We start from the raw sequence: 21923 nt of genomic DNA on the forward strand, positions 1-21923 counted from the left end.
CTTTTTGTCGGTCTCATCCTCGGGGCATATTTCACGTCCCCACCAATGCTAGGAAAAGCAAGAGTAATCCTTGTCACCATTCCCCCAGAGTGACCCTGCCGCTGCAGGGCTGCGGCCGCCATTTTGCAGCGAGTGTTGCTCCGGTTCGAGGGTCGCTGCCGCCGTATGTCACCTCCGGTTGTGCAGCAGCCATTTTATCTATCCGAGGAAACCTTTCCCGCTCCCTACGGCCGAAACCAACCTACGTTTAATAAATAAAAAAATACTTAAACAATTGCTGAATTTATTTTTTTTAAGTATTTGTTTTCTAGACGTTTCCGGGCGAGGCCCCGCTTGCAGCCGGCCTGGCCGCACGGGCCGTGACATGTCGAACGAGGAGAGTTACAAAGCGATCATCCGGTACCTAACCAACGAGAAGGAACCTTATGCGCCGGGGACCGAGGGCAACGTCAAGAGGAAGATCCGCAAGGCCGCCGCCTGCTACGTGGTGCGGCGCGGAACCCTCTACTACCAAAAGAAGCGCAAGGACCGCGACGAGTTCGACGAGCTTGAGGTGGTGCTGGAGGCCGACACCCGCCGGGAGCTGATCGCCTCCTTCCACGAGAGCGCCGAGGGCTTCCACTTGACCCGGGACCAGACGTGGAGGAACATCTCCGGGAGCTACTGGTGGAGAGGTGGGGGTGCGAGGAGGAGGGAGGGAGAGGCCGGGGGCGGGGATAGACGGACGGAATCTGGAGGGAGAATCACAGGAGACCAGTCGCACAGGAACATTTCCAGCGGCGACTTTGGGGGGGAGACAAGGAAGGAGTGATGGTGGCGGCGGAGGAGTAGAAAGACAGCGGGAGGGGGACAACCAGTGGATGATTAATTGTGGACTCGAGGAACTGCAGATGCTTGTTTACAAAAACAAAGACATAGGGTGCTGGAGTAACACTGTGGGTCAGGCAGCATCTCTGGAGGACATGTCCAAAGGCTCAAAGGCAGCACTGTGTTTTTTTCAGAGGAGGTTTAGGTTTGGGGTTTTTTTAAAGACAAAACGTGCTGGAGTAATTCAGCAGGTCAGTCATCATCCCTGGAGAACAAGAATAAGTGACGTTCGGGTCGGGGGCCTTATTAAGATTAAAAATTAAATGAGAATTTATTATTATCTCGCGTACCTAGTCACAGTAAAATGCTTTGTCCCCAATCAAATAAATAATGTTATACAACAATACTATGAAGCCAAACTCAAGTACTCAAGTACAATCATTGGAGCGAAGGAAACGATACAGTGTAGATTGTAGTTCTCAGTCAGGTAGTAAACTGGGTCCAGAGACAAAATCCAATGTCCGCAATGGGGTAGAGGTGAATCTGGCAGTACCCAGGCTAATAAAAGGACTGTTCAGAAGCCTGATGATGGAGTGGAAGAACCAATTTCTAAATCTGGTGGTGCATTATTTCAAGCTTAGGTATCTTCTGCACAATGGAAGCAGGGAGAAGGAATGACCAGGAGCATGAAGTGTAGATGGAGTCAATGGTCGAGACTCCTAGCTGTCACTTCAATGTGGTTGGTTCATGACAGATTGCTGGTAATATTGACTCCAAGCAACTGAGAGTGGGCTTCCATTCATGGATGGAGAGTATCAGGGAGAACGACATTGAATAGAATCTGATATGGGATGTCATCCTGCAAAACTACTGTAGAGAAAGAGGAGAGTGAGATTCTATGGGTTAGTGCTGGAGGGACTTGGGGGAGTCTAGCTGGAGGGATTGTGAGTGCAGAGGTGGAATAAGGGCAGTAGTGGAGGGAAAGAAGGAGACTGCTGATAAGTAGAGGATAGCAGTGAATGGAGGAGTTGGATGTTAATGGTGAAGATAGATCAGTGATCACTATTAACAATGAATGTTGTCAACTGTGAACAAGTAAATCTTTTTGAAAAAGACATATATATTTAATCCTTTTTAGAGGGGTTATTGGGACAGATTATGTATTGATGTTGATAACTTTAGTTTTGAAGAAAAATTGAGCTTTGATTAAAAAAAAATCCCCCTTAACTTTAGTAAATTGCACATGAGTATTCCCAGAGTCTCTTGACTATCATAAAAGCATGTTATTCAGTACAGGAAACAGAGTTAACATTTCAGGTCACTAACCTGTTGTTAGAAACAGGAATTTAAAAAAAAAAATCAAATATACTTTGCAGAGAAGTGGGTGGGGAGGGGAAGTCAAGGAGAATAGGAGGTGGTGGTGAAAGCTTGTTAATTGCAGCTGATCTGTCTGGAGGGTAGAAGGGGATGAACAAGAACAAATGGAAACTGTCAGAACAGTGTCATAACTAGAAATACTCAATAGGACAGGCAAAATCTATGGGGAGAGAAAACTGGCCAGTTCTGATGCAAACTAGAAAAGTGTATTATCTAAACTTGTTGAATTCATTGTTCATTCCGGACGTCTGTAACATTTATATTCAAAGGATGAGCTGCTGAGCTTACATTGTGCCAGCCAAGCCCAATATAAGTGTCAGAGGAGAATAGTGAATTAAAATGATGGGCCACTGGAAGATCAGTGACACCCACATCTCCAATGTGACGGAGTCCACATGCAATGCACTAAATTGGAAGATGCACAAATGAATTGTTTTTAACCATGACCCCTCCAGATTTGTAGCAGTTTTTTTTAATTAAAAGAGATTTATTTTTGCATTTTATTTCCATGGAATCGGATAAATTGAACTCTTGTCATTCTTGACTTTCAGGTATATTTAAGCAGGTGAAAGACTACATCAAAGAATGTATTCAATGCAAGGAAAAGATCGACCGAAACAAATCAATATGTGCCGATACAATGGAAATCCTGGAACAGCTTGGTATAGATGCTCCGATGGTGGATAATGGCAATGAAACTGATGATGAGTTGAGTAATTCTGAAGGACGATCTGATGCTCCCCCCAGGCCTACCAGAAAGAAAACAGTCCAGAAGCAGGAATTGGTGTTTGTAAGTAGCATTGATGGCATGACTATGTTAGGGATTATGAGGAGTTTCAACTGAAAGTGTGGGTGTCAAACATTGATTTTGAGTTTTATTTATTAAAATGCATAATTTTTAGTCCAGAAGTGTTCAGCATCTGCACAATATAAATGGATAAATAACAAGGCACTGAGATTAAGAAAAAGCTTGGTGTGTTTGATTACTGTGCAATGATAATTAGGTTACAAAGAACCTAATACACATGTGAATTAAAGGCAGCTGTATAAAACACCTTGACATAATAATGAATTATTTATGTAAATTGTATTCAACTGAATTTCTCCCATGTTGCCCCGAGGATAAGATTTAATAGTCATCCAAGTCATTATTTCTTGGTAAACATGACAGTAATGTTAGGACAAAAAACAAAATGCGGGTAGAATTCAGCGGGTCAGGCAACATCTGTGGAGGGGTGCTGCCTGACCAGCTGAGTTCCTCCAGCACATTGTTTTGCTCAAGATTCCAGCACCTGCAGTATTGTGCCCTCAATCATGTTAGAATTTCATTCCATGGACTGAAGAAGGGTCTCAACCCGAAACATCACCCATTCCTTCTCCCCAGAGATGCTGCCTGTCCCGCTGAGTTACTTTCCAGCTTTTTGTGTCTATCTTCGGTTTAAACCAAGACTCGCAGTTCCTTCCTACACACTGCAGAACATAGATCAGTTACAGATATGAGCGGAGAAAAGTCAGATAGAGTTTAATCTGAGCAAGTGTGATGTCTTGCACTTTGGGAGATCCAATATAGGGGGAAATAATACAGTTAATGGCAAGACCCTTGACAGCGTTGATGCACAGGGGGATCTTTGGGTCCAAGTCTATAACTCCCTGAACATAGCAACACAAGTCGATGGAGTGGTAAAAAAGTCTGTAAGAAAAGAATTTCACTGCGCGCTTGCACTCAGCACATGTGATGCCTGTACTAATCAAGAATCTTATCAATCTCTGCCTTAAAAATATCCATTGACTTGGCCTTCTGTGGCAATGAATTCTACAGATTCATCATTCTCTGACTAAAGAAAATCCTCATCTCCTTCCTAAAGGTACTCACTTTTATTCTGAGGCTATGTCCCCTAGTTTTGCTGCCGTAGGAGATAGTTGAGTCAGGTCCTATCGCAACGTTTAATAAACATTTAGACAGGTACATGGATAGGCTAGGTTTAGAGGGATATGGGCCAAACGCAGGCTGGTGGGACTAGTGTAGATGGGGCATGTTGGTTGGCTTGGGCAAGTTGGGCCAAAGAGCCTGTTTCCATCTGTATGACTCTGACTTCCATAGAACATAAAACAGTACAGCACATGCACAGAAGATAGACACAAAAAGCTGGAGTAACTCAGCGAGACAGGCAGCGTCTCTGGAGAGAAGGGATGGGTGACGTTTCGGGTCGAGACCCTTCTTCAGACCCGAAACGTCACCCATTCCTTCTCTCCAGAGATGCTGCCTGTCCCACTGAGTTACTCCAGCTTTTGGTATCCATCTTCAGTTTAAACCAGCATCTGCAGTTCCTTCTTACACAGCACATGCACAGGCCCTTCAGCTCACAATGTCTGTACCAAACATGATGCTGAGATAAACTAATCTAATCAGCCTGCATGTTATCATATCCCTGCATATCCTTGTGCCTTTGAAATTGATGTGGTCTAAGATTCAGGAGCCAAATTCCATCTGTTCCCCATGCCAATATTTTATCCTGAATACTGCCAGCAAGGCCAGAAGTTCTACCACTCTACCATTCTACAACATTCAGCAGCAGAGCCCTTCCTGGCCTTCTACATTTCGCAAAAATATGAGATTGCAGTTTCAGCTTTCCCTTCAGACATTAGAGAAATAATAGTTCAAATTAGTATAAAACTATAAATTTGTAGGTCAATTATTTCAATTTTTAACACAATATCCTTGTATGGAACATTTACTATGTCCATATTGCATCTCACTTATGAATAGTTTTGTACTTCGCAACTTCAATTTCATGATCAATAATATGAATAATTTAATGTTTCTTTTAATTGACATACACTGCCCATTAAGAAAGATTATTTTTAAAAATTGAAGTCACTAAGTGATGACCTTATTGAGTAGATTTGTTTTCCCACATTCTCAGCATTTGTATCTTGTAGCACGTTCAGTTGGCATTGAAACCAACCACAAAACCATTGAGCAATAAATTTAAGCCATTTTTATGCTCTGGGTAAGCCCCTCATCCTTTGTCATCTAAAACAATCTACATTCCTATTTATTCCTTCCTTCTGTATCTACCTGCTTCCCTTTATCAGCATACATACTGAGCAGTTCAACCATTTCACAAATTAATAGTGAGTTGCATATTTTCACACTAAAACATGGAATCTTAACTGTACCAAGCCACATGTAAGTTGAATGAATAATTCAAGACAAATTTCTTTGAGAATTGCTTATTCGACTCACTGATGGCACTTGTTTCATTGTGACCATTTGTTGTGGATGCACCCAGAAATGGAAAAAATGCTATGATTTCTCAGTGGTGCCCAGCCAAAGTTTTGGGGAGCTCTAGTAGGATGCTAGTTGAAGTTACAATGACATTTTTAGTAGTTCTTCTAATAGTTCAATTGTTGATTGATATTAATAGTGTTGACTCAGATTTGAAATTGTTAATTGCTTTATTCAGGTGGATAGCAAAGGTCTTGTGAAACAGGAATCTGAAAAACACTGTCAAATTGTGTTGGAGCAATTAAATTTTCAGAGGCTATCCAACCAATTCTGTGATGTCACACTACTAATTGAGGGAGAGGAGTACAAAGCACATAAGTCCATTCTGGCTGCAAGCAGTGAATATTTTCGAGAGCTCTTCATCGAAAAGGGAGCAGTCTCAAGTCATGAAGCCGTTGTGGACCTTTCAGGTGAGGAATAATCAAATGGCTATCTTTATGGTATGACTAGAAATCACAATAATAACACCATTGTTCCATTTTGCCATGGAATGGAGGAAGATAATAATAGGTAAATAACATTATGCAAGTTATAATAATGTTTTTTGCTGCATAGCATGTAAACTAATTACAATGTTAAAAATTAACAGCACAAAATTACCAACAAACTGACACATATTGTTATGGGGAGATGGCAGGAGAATGGGGTTGAAAGGGAGAGACAGATCAGCCATGATTGAATGGTGGAGTACACTTAATGGACCGAATGACCTAATTCTGCTCCTATCACATGAACTTATTGACTTCCACGTATCATAACTGTAATATTTTGAAGCTGATGCATTTCGTGAAGCCAGTGATATATTTTGTGCACTGTTTTTTTGTTTTTCTTCACTTGATGCTGCTCCTTTCTTCCTGACTTGTATTTTTTTCCTGAAGGCATTACTGCGCCCACTTAGCCCCAGACTCAACATAATTAGACAGATGCTGTGCAACATTGTGCACTGCACCCAAATTATACTTCTATGGCTGAGCTATTCATGAATTTACCAAATCATTACTTCTCGTTTTGGCCACCTTTGGAAACTTCCTTAAAAAGTGAGAGGTGATGGATTCACATGTTTCTATTATCTTTCACTTAACATCTGAAATTAAAAAGATGGCTTGCACAACCTGTTTACATACATGCTGATTTTCCCTCGGGGGAGGTGGGGCATTTATATTCATTACCTTATTGTCATCAAGTATCTGCACTTGGATTTTGGTACTGTGCAATTAATTTGCATAATTTTGCCTTAAGCCCATGAAGGGATTAGATGACTAATTTTATTTTTTACAAAGAAATGGTGATTCAGGGTCTTTATATTGACATTTTCATTTGTAGTATTTTGGAATACTTGTTGAAAGAGGAGTCCTTAATGTTGTCTATATTGAAACCTGACAGCTTTTTTTCTCCCTTTTATAATTTGCTTTCAAATCTTGTCCTGATTTTTGTTTCTTGCTTTATTTGCAATAACTAAAGATAAACGGGGCAGTCAGACTAGCATTCTGTTAATATTGGTGCCCCAATACAGTAAGTGGATGAACTGTTGTTGTAGAGATATTTATAATTATTGTCATTTTTTAATGGCATTCATGTAAGTCTTTTTAAATTTCCTTGCAGGGTTTAATAAAACAAGTTTTCTTCCATTGTTGGAATTTGCCTACACGTCGGTCTTGGCATTTGATTTTTGTCATATGGCTGACGTTGCTACATTGGCACGTCATCTACTGATGCATGAAGTTCTGAAGATATGTGAACATGTACATAAACAGCTGGAGGAAAGGAAGATTACAGTGTACCAAAAGGGTGATGTAAAAACTGTAAATTCAAAAGACCATGGGGCAGAAGTGGAGTTGCCTCTGGATGTTAATACTTTAGAACACCCAGAGCCTGAAGCTGTTGAAAAAAATGCTGATGGCTCCATTACTGTGGTACTGCAACAGTCTATACAAATTCCTGTACCTGCTGAAGCCCCTGCATCTGGTGTGGAAGATGAGCCCCCAAAAGAAGCTGTAATGTTTGAATCAGAGGTAACGCAGCCAGCTGAAGACCTGACAGCTGAAGACCTGACAGTTCAGCCCATTCAGGGGATTCCGGACAGCTCTGCAGAAGTCACTGGTGCTGAAAACAGCCAGGCTAATGAGCAAATTGAACCAATCGAGTCTAGTGAAAGCATGTCAAATCTAGAAAGTACAGACAATAATACCCAGGACGTGGCAGAAACTTCCACTACTGAAGAACCAATGGACGTGCCTGCTGTTAATGAGACTGAGAATGAGATTCAAGTAGAGGAGCCACAGGAGACTCTGAGTACAAGTGCGTCAGATCTGCCAAAACGTAAGCGTGGTAGGCCTCCAAAATTACATGACAAACAGAGAACTGTTGCTGTTGCCTCTTCTTCCAAATGCCTTTTAGATGATACTTACAAAAGCAGGTTACGACAACGTACTTTGGCTGAAGGTGGATACATTTGGTTACATAAAGGCACAGAGAAGAAGCTACGAGCCAGAAAAAGCAACCTAAAATCTGCAACGCAGCAGGTATGAAATGTAATTCCAGTAGGTTTTTCATGTTCAGATGGAATAACTTCATTATCATAGCTGATATTTTGGGATCTGGTCTATTATTGAAATTCTCTTTTCTGATTTTCGCCTGCTGAAATAATCAATATTTAGCTGAGAAATAAAAAGGGACTGATTATCTTGTTTGGAGTGTACTATAGGCAGGATTCTTGGTGCTGATCCAGCACCTGTTACTTTGTGAACATATACAGTGTATATATATAAATAGCAAACATTTATAGATGTCAGAGCATATATCTTTGGCGAGATTCAGAGCAGCCTCTCATAGGCTTGGGAATAGATGGGTAGTGCCATCACCTGCAGTATAACATTTGGCCTTCACAAGCAAAGAGACTGGGTACAGAATGGAGCAATTGTATCATCAGTTTTTATATAAATTAAGACATGCCTCTGCCACCAGGTAAAGTGAACAGTAAGACTGTTAGAACAGAACTCTGTAAGAACAGAGACCTAGACTTCCCAATACCTAAATGAGTGAAGAATGAAAACATTTTCTTCCACAGGTTGCCCAGAAGTTGGTGAAGAGAGGTAGAAAGATGCAACCAAAGCGAACTACCATTGAGGGAGATGATGCAGAGGTGAAGCATAAATGTAATGAATGTGAAAAAACCTTTCCAAAGCGTTACACTTTGATGATGCATATGAAGACCCATAACAAAATCAAGGAATTTAAATGTCCGGTAAGAATTGAAAAATGCTTGTACTTGTAAAATATAAGTATTGTCTTATGCTTTAAGTAGGAACAATTTTAGATTAGTAGAGTATGAATCTGAATGGGCAGAATATGCAAATTTTACAGGTTCTGGGCAATTACTTGTTTTTTGTAAATTTATGGACCTTATTCAATTGGAATAGATAATTTGCTGACAAATATTATAGTTATTTTAACAGGACTAGATACAGGTATTTATTATACCTATAGGTGTCTTTTTTTTAAAATGTCCTGTTCACTCCCCTCATGCTTTGAGTAGGACTCCAATAAGAAAAAAGACTTGAAGCAATCTATCCTGGCATCAAACAAAATAAAACTTTGATGCCTTAGCAAAAAAATAAATTGTATACTTTTTTTTGATGTCCGTTATGGTTCTTATGTAAAACATTACTTGACCTGGTGAAGTTGTACCCATGTTCTGAAGGAAGTTTTAAAAAATGGTCGTCAAAATTAATTCAAATAGTGAAACATGTTCTATCCTAACATTTCACAATGAGCAGAGTATCAGTTATTCATTTTTTCTATTGCTTTAGCTCTGTGAGAAAGAGTTCCTCTACAAAGCCTCACTGCTGTCTCATCTTCTGCGCCACAAAAGAAGCAATGAGCAAATAGATGAGAGTCCTGGGGGAAGGACAAAGCGACAGTTCATCTGTGACATCTGTGGAAAATCATTGCCAAAGCCTTATAACCTGCGACTTCATATGCTGAAGCACACCGGTGTTAAGCCACATGTGTGCAAGGTGAGAATTTGATTTTTGCCAGCATTTTAGGGGGAGCTTTGCAATGGTGGTCAGTGCCGGAAGATATATTGTTCTTTGTTAAAAGTGCTGTCTAGGTCCACGGAGCTTCAATATTATAACTGAGTTTTTGAACTGACGTCTGGATTTAGCCTCTTAGAAAATTAAGGTGCTTCTTATTAATATAGCTTTTAGAGTCGTAGAGTCATACAATGTGGAAACAGGCCCTTCGGCCCAACTCGCCCACACCGGCTAACAATGTCCCAGCTACCCTAGTCCCACTTGCCTGCGCTTGGTCCATAACCCTCCAAACCTGTCCTATCCAAGTACCTGTCCAATTGTTTCTTAAACGATGGGATAGTCCCAGCATCAACCCCCTCCTCTGGCAGCTAGTTCCATACACCCACCACCCTCTGTGTGAAAAAGTTACTCCACGGATTCCTATTAAATCTTTTCCCCTTCACCTTGAAACTATGTCCTCTTGTCCTCGATTCCCCAACTCTGGGTAAAAGACTACGTACATCTACCCGATCTATTCCTCTCATGATTTGATATACCTCTATAAGATCTCCCCTCAGCCTCCTACTCTCCATGGAATACCCAGCCTACTCAACCTCTCCCTATAGCTCACACCCTCTAGTCCTGGCAACATCCTCGTAAATCTTTTCTGAACCCTTTCAAGCTTGACAATATCTTTCCTATAATGTGGTGCCCAGAACTGAACACAATATTTTAAATAGTCAACATCTTATACAACTGCAACATGACCTCCCAACTTCTATACTCAATACTCTGACTGATGAAGGCCAAAGTGCCAAAAGCCCTTTTGACCACCTTATCTAATTGCGACTCGACCTTCAAGGAACCATGCACTTGTACTCCTAGATCCCTGCCCTACAACACTACCCAGAGGCCTACCATTCACTGTGTAGATCCTGCCCTTGTTTGACATCCCAAAATGCAACACCTCACACTTCTCTGTATTAAATTCCATTAACCATTCCTCCGCCCACCTGGCCAATTGATCCAGATCCTGCTGCAATCGTTCATAACCATCTTCACTATCTGCAAAACCACTAACTTTTGTATCATCAGCAAACTTGCTAATCTTGCCCTGTATGATCTCATCTAAATCATTGATTGACTGAGCTTAAATCGCGTTGCAGTATATTTCTGACTTTCTGATTGAATGTCCCTTCCTTCAGTTAGCAGTGTTGTTCCTCTTTTTGAATTATATCATTTTAGATCATAAATTTTGATTGTTGATAAAGATTGTACAAAATTGAAAAAATCTACCACATTTTCATAGCAGTGAAAAGACACAATCAGAACCACTGCAGAACTGGTAGATGTTTTGTTATTGGAAACAGCACCCTCTCTGTGCTTAGGAAGAGAAAATTGCATGATTTCCTATTACTGTCACATTAATCACTTCTGGTGTGAACAGTGGTTGAGGGCAGAACCAGATTTGACTTACTAATGCCAGCTGGTTGATCAAGGAACTGAAAGGTAAGCAGTGCCTGAGCACCGCCTATGGAGGGAATTGCTTTTGCAAACAGGAATAGACTAGGTTGCTCAGAGAGACAAAAAATATATAATATTTTAACTTTCTCTATCTTTAGATATGTGGAAAGACTTTTGGCTACAAACATAGTTTAAGACTACACATGGCTCACCATGGAGGGAAAAGGGAATTTAGCTGTGAAATATGTGAAAAACTATTTGCTACGAAGCGCAGTCTTCAAGAGCACAATAGTGTTCACACAGGTAAGGAAACAAAGAACTATGATAATCCATGGTTGCTAGTGGACTAGAAATGTATGAGATCCCAGTGTAATTTCTCTAATTACAGGAAATGTTTCAACAGTTGTAATGCATTTCTTCTTGCTTCAATGTGTCTTATGCTGTGAAAAGGTGTTTAGCTGATTGACCCTGGAGACTATTCTGTGCTAACATCCTTGCAATATTCCCGTTCTTTCACAAGGTTTGTCTCTATTATTGGCTATATGGGCTTATTAAAATCTTAATTTACTTTAAGATAATAGTGAAGGGAAGTTAAATCCATGTTTTGGCTATCTTATCTCCAACAATTTGTTGAAATCCCTTTCATCACTTTTCTGTGCTATTCACAATAATGAAATAACCTCGATTAAAGTAACAAATGACCGCCAATATAATTGTGACTAAGGTAATCTCTCCTCCTTCATCCTTCTGAATCCGTTTAGAGCCTTTGATTCAGTTTATATCCTTTTCCAAAACCACTGTCATCCAGCAGGATAGACAATACTCGTGTGGTTCCTCTCTTGTCTCTCTGTTTGTAGTCTGACTATAGGCAAAGTGGCTTCACCAGTCAGACCTTCTGATGTTTTCCCAATAATTTCTACATGGCCTCTTATTCCTCATCCAAATATTGCATTCTGTTGACGTTATAGAGGGTCATAGTCAATGATATACCCAGCTCTATCTTAATACCAATTTTCCTCCATTGTCTCTAAATTGATTAAATGATTGTCTGACAGCCATTATTAGATGAACATAATGTTTCCTGGTTTGATAATGGAATCATCAATACTATCATCCTTGGCCCTCTGCAAAAAAATTCGTTCTAAAGTCATCATGTCCAATTATCTCCTTATTTGTCTGAAATGAAACTAGATCATCTGATCATCACACGATAGGAAGGATATGATTGCACTTGAGAGGTTGCAGAGGCCATTCACCAGGATGTTGCCTGGGTTGAAGTGTTCCAGCTCATGAGGAGTACTTGTCAGCTGGGTTTGTTTTCCTTGGAAAGGAAAAGGCTGGAGGTGGGGTTGCTGATTGACATACAAAATTGTGAAAAGGGTAGAAAAAGGACAAATTTTCCCCATACTGGATTGTCAAAAATTGAAGATGTAGGTTTATGTTATTGGGAACAGGTTATAGGTTTAGGTTATAGGCATAGATGGGTTTGGAGGTATTTTTCACTTTGAGAGTGGTTGGAAACTGAAAGACTGTCTTGGATTGACCCAGACAATTTGCAACCTCAATGTTTTGTTCTATTTTCTGCTTAAATGTGTGAATGATTTGGGGCTTCTCTGCAAGGTACTGATCAATGAATCATAAAACAGAATATTCTGAACACTTTACATTCTTAACTACTCTTAGAAATTTGGGGAAGATATACTATGGATATCTCTGATTTGTATTTTCGTCTCCATTTCTAAAACAATTTATTTGCACATATTTTATGACATTTAGCTTGGTATTTGGTTAATATTTTAGGTGAATCCAAGTACCTCTGTCCGACTTGTGGAAAATGTTTTAAACGTGCCTCTGGCCTCAGCAAACATTTAAAGAGACATTTGCCGAAACCTGCAATCAGAAGCTTTCAATGCACCCAGTAAGTTTGTGGCATGATTCATTTTAAAATGGTCCTTTATGGTAATATATAGTGATTTGCAACTATAAATTTGCCATTTATAGTGAAATGGCAAATTGAGTTTAATCTGAGCAAATGTAAGCCATTTTACTTTGTGAAAGTCAAATGCAAGTGAAAAGTATACTGTAAATGACTGACAGGACCCTTGGGTTCATTGATGTACTGAGGGATCTTGGGGTGCAAGTCCATAGTTCCTGAAAATTGAAATACAAGTAGATAGTGAGGTAAAGAAGACATATGGCATACCTGCCTTTAGGCATTGTGTGTAGAAGTTGGTACGTCATGTTGCATCTTTACAGAACTTTAGTTTATCATGTGCAATTCGAGTCGCTGCATTTCTGGAAGGTTGAGGAGGCTTTGGAGTAGGTGCAAAAGATGTTCCTCAGGATGTTACCTGGAGGATAGGGCCTCAGTTAAAAGGGGAGTTGGTCAAATTTGGACTGTTTTCTGTGGAGGTTTGGAGGTTGAGGGGTGACCTGACAGAAGTATACAAAATTGTGAGAGGCATAGATAGGATAGATAGTCGAAGTCCTTTTTTCCCCCAAAGTGGAAATGTCAAATACTAAAGGGGAAGGATTTGAAGTGGGAAGAGGGAAATTTAGATTTGCAAGTCTTTTTTTTTTTACACAGAGAGATGAGCGGAATGCACTGCCTGGGAAGATAGTGGAATTAGATACGATAGAAATAGTTAAGAGGTATTTAGACTGGCACATCAACAGGCAGGGATATAGAATGCGCAAGCAATGGGATCAGATTTAAATTGGTATCATGCTCCACACAGAAAGGTGGGCCAATTCCTGTGTTGTACTGTTCAAGGTTCTGGGTCGCTTGGCACATCTGGCAAGAAAGTTCGACTGAATAGACACATGGTAGAAAACTGGATAGCAATGATTGCACTTGGTTATGAGATATTTGGAGTAGGCAGTATTAGGATCCCCTATCATTGTGGATTCCTGAATTCATTTTTATTTTTACTGTTTAACTTTGTACTTCACATTCATCACTCAGATCATGGTATTGCAAATTAATTGGATGGCTAACTCATTATAGTTAAATTGAAATGAAAATGTCTTCTGAGAGGATATCTTCACTTTTGTAGGTGTGAACGAAGTTTTTATGAAGCACGTGATCTGCAGCAACACATGTACAAGCACCTTGGGGTTAAACCATTTCAGTGCCAGATCTGTGGGAAGTGTTACAGTTGGAAGAAGGACTGGTATTCTCATGTAAAAGCACATTCTGTTACAGATCCGTACAAGTGAGTTCAATCGATATTTACAAAGGGAGTATAAGTTGTATGTCACAGATGTTTAACCATTCCATTACAGGACATTTATTTAAATATTAATTATATTACACTGATGTGTATAAATTATCAAATTAATACTGAAGAGTATGGGATTTGTGGTAGGAATGGTGATAAGGGCGTGATACTCAACATAGTTTTTCTTATCACCACTGGCATAACTGAGATTATCTAACCAGCATTGCAGAATGTCAGTTGAATAGTGGATTGAAATGGCTGGGACAGTAATTCAATATAACAAACATTGCAGACCTCATTCTGAGTCCCCATGTCCAAAGGTAGCTTGTCAAAAAGTGCTCTGCATCATTTGGTCTCTTTGGAGCAAAAAAATGATTTCATTTTTGTTATTTCTGCATGAAAAATCTGTTGTCTTTGTTAATTCAGGAGACCAGAAAGTTTACAGTTTTCCTAAATCAGACATTTTATACAAGTACTGCTGCAATATGTGTACAGCCTCCTTAAGTATAAATACATGATATATATGTAACTGAGCCTAAACATCTTTCCTATTGCCTGGGATGTTTTAGCCCCAGGCAATCTTCTGAGTTACCATGATCTTGGCATCAGGCAGATCTCAATCAGTAAGAGATCAGCAAAATCTCAAACAAGTCGGTGGTCCATCCAGCAGTTTTCAGATCACCGCATGGCTCCCTTGACAAGGGCTTTGGTCCAGTTTCTGTCACAGACAATGATGTCTTCCAGGAGGTGCCATTGCTATGATCTTGGCTGTCCACATAATCTGGAGCAGGGATTCCTTGTAGAGGTCCATGTTTGTCACTTTGGACACACTTGATCAAGAGCAGGATTTCCCCCATGTCATTCTTCACATGGTTCCATTTCTTATTTTGTGGTCACGTCAATCCAGGCATTGAAAGCATCCAAGAGAATGATCTTGACCTTTCTTGGGAAGAGACAAGAGTTCAAGATCAGAATGGAGCCTTTTCCTGACTCCCATGTAAACTTCCCCGGTGTGGGACGAATAAAGGAATATATTATTATCATTATAATTCAGAATTATCTTGTGTGCTCTGATGACTTGTCCTAAGGTGCAAGTAGAGATTAATCAACTTTTGTTGATACTCCAGGTGTGAAAATTATTCTGCAGGCGTGAGTCTCAGTCTGATTTCCAGAAAACCTGTATTGTGCATGACCTCTCCTTGGCAACAAGGTTTTCCTGAAAATGGCAGTGTCATTGTGGAGCTTCACTAGCTCCAGGACCATTTTGGCAGATTTGTTTTTGGGATGTCACAAAACTTTCTCAAATGATGCATTCCAAAATTTCACTTTTTCATATTTTGACTGCAGCAACTGTAATCCTGCTGGTTGCAGTTTCAAAGCCGCATGTTTGAGGAACCTTTTCTTGTTCACTCCCCATTCCAAGTGAGCAGTGAGTATCCTGAAGAGGACTGATCAACTCCCAATAGAACTGGCAAAGTACAGCCCTGTACCAACACAGATGCCCAGTGACTATCGTTAACTACAAGGTTTTCTTTGGTCTGGTGGTGTTTAGTGTGTGAACTCCAGTGCACATTTGGATCCATCCGATCTTTGCAGTTAGTGTCTAAATGTAGCACCTTCACGGGTCATGTGGATCGGGACCACTGTCAATAGACAATAGGTGCAGAAGTAGGCCATTCGGCCCTTTGAGCCAGCACCACCATTCAATGTGATCATGGCTGATCATTCTCAATCAGTACCCCGTTCCTGCCTTCTCCCCATACCCCACTGACTCCGCTATCCTTAAGAGCTCTATCTAGCTCTCTTGAATGCATTCAGAGAATTGGCCTCCACTGCCTTCTGAGGCAGAGAATTCCACAGATTTACAACTTTCTAAGTGAAAAAGTTTTTCCTCATCTAAATGGCCTACCCCTTATTCTTAAACTGTGGCCCCTGGTTCTGGACTCCCCCGACATTGGGAACATGTTTCCTGCCTCTAACGTGTCCAACCCCTTAATAATCTTATATGTCGTAAGCTGCCTTCTGCTTTCACACTTGTTGGGTCCACAGCCACCCACTGCCTGCTTTGCATGGATAACATGAGCTGATAAGTGGCAATTCCACATTTCTGCCATATCTGTCCGTGGATGATAAAAATATTCACAGTAAAATGGACAGTGAAAAGGGTTGTCTTGAGGTACAACGGGATATTGATAAATTGGGAAAGCTGGCAAAGGAAAAGCTCATGGAATTTAACTCGAACAGTTGCCAAGTGGTGCATTTTGGAGAATTAAACCATGACAGAACTCACACAGTGAATGACAGAGCCTGGGGAGTGTGTAGAACAGAGAAACCAAGGGGTATAAGTTTTTTGTTCCCTGAAAGTGATGACAAATGTAGGCAAGATGGTGAAGATGATCCATGGCATGCCTGTCTTCAGTGGTTGAGGCATTGAGTTGGGACAGCTGACAGCTTATTATTTTACAAAATCATGGTTAAGCTACAGTTGGAGTATTGTATGCAGTTCTGATCACCACACTGCAGGAACGATGTGATCAAGCTGCAGGTGTTGCAGAAAAGATTCACAAGGATGTTGTCCGGATTGGGAATCTTGAGATATTAGGAGAGATTGGATCGGCTGGGTGTTTTTCTGGAGTGAAGAAGGCTGAAAGGTAACATGATAGAGGTACATAACATTATGAGAGGCATAGATATGGTAGATAGCCAGAGGCCCATTCTTAGTTACGTGTGTGACCAGAAATGTGAAAAATTGTGGAATACATCTCTTCTAATTCTGAAAGTATTACAGGTATATTGTCTTGTGCTGTATATATGACTTGTATGTCGAAGTTTATCAAGTGAAATGTTTATGTTATGCTGACAATGTTTGTTTCGGGTAAGAGGTCAAATATGACTGGTCACGTGTGTGAGTCCAAAATCCACTTTATCTCGTGTGAAAATAACCACCTAGGACCTGTCGGAAATGTTGAACCCAATATTCATGTTTTCTATTTTCAGGTGTAATGTTTGTGGAAAAGAATTCTTCGAAAAAGCTCTTTTTAGGCGACATGTCAAAAAGGCCACTCATGGCAAGAAAGGCAGAGCTAAACAGATGCTCGACCGTACCTGTGAGCACTGTGGGAAGAAGTTTTCACAACTTAGAGAGTATCGGAGGCACATGAACAATCATCAAGGTAAATTATAGCAAAATTCACCAAAAATGAAATTAAAGTTGGCTTTATACCGTGACTTTCTATTGTCACATTTTTAAGAATGTGATAAAAATGAAATGTTGTGATAAATATCAAAAGAAATTTAAATTTAAAATAAATCCATTGTCTATATTCTTTTTACATCACATTCTGTAAAACGTACATACTCTGCTACCCACCTGTTCAAAAATCCCAACGGTTTGGCATTTAGCTCGAGTGACGTTTCCTGTGCTCCCTTTGAACTCACTGAGGCCCTGTACCCAGTGCTCCATTTTGCAACTTGCTATGGCCCTGTTTTCTGTATTCCCTTTCGACTTGCCTGGAGTTCTGTAAACTTATCGGGCCCCTGTTTCCCATGCTCCTTTGAAACTTTGACACAAGGAACTGTAGATGCTGGAATCTTGCATGGAACACAGTGCTGGAGTAGCTCAGCGGGTCAGGCAGTTTTTGTGGAGAACATGGATAGGTGATGTTTCAGGTCTGGACCCTTCCGACTGATGAAGGGTCCTTACTGGAAACGTTGCCTATCCTTGTCTTCCAGAGATGCTGCCTGCCCTGCTGAATTTCTCCAGTACTTTGTGTTCTACTCCCTTTAGACTTGCTTGGGTCCCTTTTCCCGAACTACCTTCTTCCCTTTGTAATGTTTCTTTTATAGGTATTTTAAGATTAGACTGATATAATTTAAACTGATACTTAATCTCCCTACCCCAAAGAGGCATGAAGAGTGTTTAGGCAAAGTGTAATTCCAGCCAGTGTGTCAATAAATTATCTTGCTTTCTTTTGAAGTCTCTATTTTTTTAAATTTATTTTCTGTCTCTTCCTTGTCTTTGTTTAATGACATCCTTATGCTAACAAAGTTTCTTTTACCCCAACTTCGTTAACATACAATTATTTAGAAATTAAGTTTTTGGGGGCAAAAAATCCACTGACAATTTTAAAGTATAAATACTTTCAACGTTTAAAACAGAATTATATTGGAGTCCTTGCCTATAACAGTAAGAAAATTACTGCACGGACAACTGCTATTTTTGAGAATTCACAACTATTGTTAATATTTGTTATGGAATTTTACCATAACATGTTAACCTGACTCCAGTGAATATCATCGTAAATAAATAACTAAAGCTACTTTGATAAGATAAAAATATAATTTGATTAAAAGTATTCCTCCCACACCACTCAGAAATCCTACTATTTTAACTGAAAAAATATTGGCAAGAAAAATTGTATAAAAGGTAACCTTATTGGGATTAAGATTGAGATCTTTGCTTTCAGTTTTATTCTTTATCATTCTTTTTACCTATGCTTGAAATAGCTAATTTAATATTAAATATTTTGTATTCCAAATGTAGTAACTAGTGGAGAGGGCTACATTTTGATCGGGCAGTAATATTCAATGGTATTGCAGCCTTCATGAAAAGGAATAAATCTAAATCAAAATATTTTTAGTATGGTATTATTTTTCTGCTTGAATTATTTTTTAGGTGTGAAGCCATTTGAATGTTTGACCTGTGGAGTAGCCTGGGCTGATGCACGCTCGCTTAAACGGCATGTGCGGACACATACAGGAGAACGGCCTTATGTCTGCCCGATATGTAACGATGCCTACATCGACGCTCGTAGTTTACGTAAACATATGACTAAGTTTCATAAAGAACATGTTCCTGGCAAAATAATGTTAGAGAAAGACACTCTTCAGTTTCATAATCAGGGGACGCAAGTAGAACATGCCATCAGAATCTTAGCTGGAGATATGCAAGATGAACTGGACAAATCGGATTTAGTTGGCGAGGAAATTGAGACTGTCATCGTGTCCGGAGAAGCTGTGGAGGCGGTTGAAGCTGTGGAGGCGGTTGAAGCTGTGGAGGCGGTTGAAGCTGTGGAAGCGGTTGAAGCGGTGGAGGCAGTGGAAGCGGTGGAGGCAGTGGAAGCTGTGGAGGCAGTGGAAGCTGTGGAGGCAGTGACCACCGTGGAATCTGTTGAAGCTGTCGGTGTGGAAAACCAAGACGAGTCACTGCCCACGCTAACAGATCATGGAATTATGCAGGTGGTTAACTATGTATTATCTCAACAGCAAGGACAGAAGCTTAATGAAATTGGTGAAACTGTGGAAGTGGAGGTTGCTCATATTGGAGAGGCTGAAGAAAATGTGCAAGAAAACTGAAAAGTTTGGGATATATCCTGAATATTGATTGTGTGCATAATTAAATGTGGGCACTTGTTTATGTTTAAACCATTCTTCCCAAATAACATCGTGGTCCTGCAACGGCTAGAAATAAGTAACTGGCAGACTTTTATTAGTATAATATATATATCTTGGACTCCTCACAAAGCAGTAATTCAAAGTGGACAATAATGATAAAGGGAAGGGTTGAATTCTGAAACCAAAAGATATTGCTTATATTTGAGAAGTACCTGTAAGCATTCTTCAGTAAAGCTTGAGTTTCCAGCAATTTTAGCAGCAATCGCAATTTTTTTTTTCATTGCCTCCTTGTTCTAAGCATTGATAAATTCAATGGAAACTATCCTTCATCAGTATTTTATGCAGGAAATCAGAATTTTCTAGATTCCAACACTTACGCAAGCATAAATTCTTTAAACAGGGAAATATTTACATGTGTAAAATTTTGACTAATTTCCTATGCACTATACTGGAAACAATGGGTCAGATTGTAGAAACAAGGAACTACAGATGCTGGTTAATACACCAGCACTTTGTGTCCTACGGGTCAGATACATAAACTGAGCATGGAAGAGGGCAACTGGCCTCATCTACCATGTAGTATAAGAAAATAACTGCAGATGCTGGTACAAATCGATTTATTCACAAAATGCTGGAGTAACTCAGCAGGTCAGGCAGCATCTCGGGAGAGAAGGAATGGGTGACGTTTCGGGTCGAGACCCTTCGTCATTCTGAAGAAGGGTCTCGACCCGAAACGTCACCCATTCCTTCTCTCCCGAGATGCTGCCTGACCTGCTGAGTTACTCCAGCATTTTGTGAATTAAAAAACTCATTTACCATGTATCTTTTACAAGAAATCAGTAGAATTTGAATTTAACTGGTTGAAAGATATTTATAAGCACAATGTTTGTTCTGAATAAATAAAAAAATAAAGGTTAGATTTCTAAATTCTGAGTTCAATTTCAACACGAGGCCCTGTTGGGATTATTTAAGATTTCGACAAATGCTTCTTCGGTTCTAAGTTGAGTCCTGATGATTCCATTACTGTTAACTTCCATAAAATCATTAGTATAGGAGAAACATAGGGCTGCCATTCACCCCATCAAATGCTAGTTGTGCTAAATTGGCTAAGATGAAACTCACCTTGAATACATTTGGAAATCCCTTAAGGTTGTTACATTCTTTGGTGAAATTGCACAATTCGATTGTTAGGAAAGTGCTGTAAATCCAGAAATACTAATCTCAGGTAACAACAAGAGCAAATTTACCTTTTTTGTCCAATAGGAGGCCTTTGGTGGGCAAATGAGTGAAATGTGATTTATGTAAATAAATGGGCATATAATACGTTTATGCATGTCTACAATTTTCCGTATTCAGTCACTGTTAATCAAACTATGTATATGTGACTTTAAAAATAATTTGCAAAAAACCTCCATGTAATATAGAACACTCAGAAGTTGGCTGTTTTCCTAATGACCTTGAGGCATTCCAGAAATATATATTAGGCAAAAACAATTTAAAGGTGCAATCAGGATTTTTGTTTGCAAATTCTGTCTTGTCTGGCTATAAGCTTTCATGCACAATTATTAAAAAAAACTATTAAGTCTCATTGGCTTAATTTTTCATTGTCAGAGAACACACCAATTTTATATTAAAATTGTTATTTTGGTTTCTGTAAAAGCTTCATTTTCTTCAATGTTGAATTGAATTATACCAGGATATTGATGTCTTAAATGCCCTTGTAGATGGTACCACTTTGAATGTTAGTACATTAAACCCCTAATATGGACCTCTTTGTAACAGGATTTCGGTTATAGCAGATGAAGCTACCGACCATAACGGCCAGGCCAGACTGCCGACACCACCCCCGGACGCTTCCAGGCCACGATGCCAACCCCAACCCTAGCCTGCACCAACTCCCCAACGCTGTCAGGCCAGACTTACTGCTGGTACCTCCGGTCCGCACTGCTTCCTCGGCCACTGCCCTTGCACTCTGACCGCCCGCAGGCCGCGACCAATGACTCCACCAATCCTTGCTTCTTCCCCCGACCACCAGCAGGCTAAAGCCATCTACTCGCCTGAATTCCAGGCTCCGTTCCAAACAGAGACCCAAAATGTCACCTATCCATGTTCTCCAGAGATGCTGATAGACATGCTGAGTTACTCCAGCACGTTGTGTAATTTTGTGTGTTAACCAGCATCTGGAGTTCTTTGTTTCTATTGCAGTACTTGTACGATGATAACTTCTTACTCAGTTATCGTGGACAATTGGCAATAACGGACACCATCGTCTGTTATAACATGGGATTTCTGCATAGTCAAGAGAAATTCATAATTGTATGACGGGATTGGGCTCCAGAATTTAAACTGGGCGCCAAC

At 40.1% G+C, this 21923-nt stretch overlaps 1 protein-coding gene across 3 annotated transcripts; it reads left to right on the forward strand.

Moving 5' to 3' along the window:
• The first annotated feature begins 212 nt into the window (after positions 1-212).
• Positions 213-21614, forward strand: zbtb11 (zinc finger and BTB domain containing 11). Of its 3 annotated transcripts, XM_078409506.1 has the most exons (12): positions 213-674; positions 2736-2974; positions 5652-5883; positions 7076-7995; positions 8541-8717; positions 9283-9489; positions 11109-11253; positions 12751-12868; positions 14007-14165; positions 17169-17344; positions 18847-19409; positions 21348-21614. In XM_078409506.1, the coding sequence occupies exons 1-12, from the start codon at positions 365-367 to the stop codon at positions 21366-21368; spliced, it is 3267 nt and encodes a 1088-aa protein (XP_078265632.1). In that variant the 5' UTR covers positions 213-364; the 3' UTR covers positions 21369-21614. The 3 variants fall into 3 exon arrangements, with proteins under 3 accessions (XP_078265632.1, XP_078265631.1, XP_078265633.1); XM_078409505.1 differs by lacking the exon at positions 21348-21614 and having other exon boundaries at positions 18847-20233; XM_078409507.1 differs by lacking the exons at positions 213-674; positions 21348-21614 and adding an exon at positions 973-1058 and having other exon boundaries at positions 18847-20233.
• The last annotated feature ends 309 nt before the right edge of the window (positions 21615-21923 follow it).

The sequence above is a fragment of the Rhinoraja longicauda genome, chromosome 12 (genome assembly GCF_053455715.1).
Source record: "Rhinoraja longicauda isolate Sanriku21f chromosome 12, sRhiLon1.1, whole genome shotgun sequence".
NCBI lineage: Eukaryota > Metazoa > Chordata > Chondrichthyes > Rajiformes > Arhynchobatidae > Rhinoraja > Rhinoraja longicauda.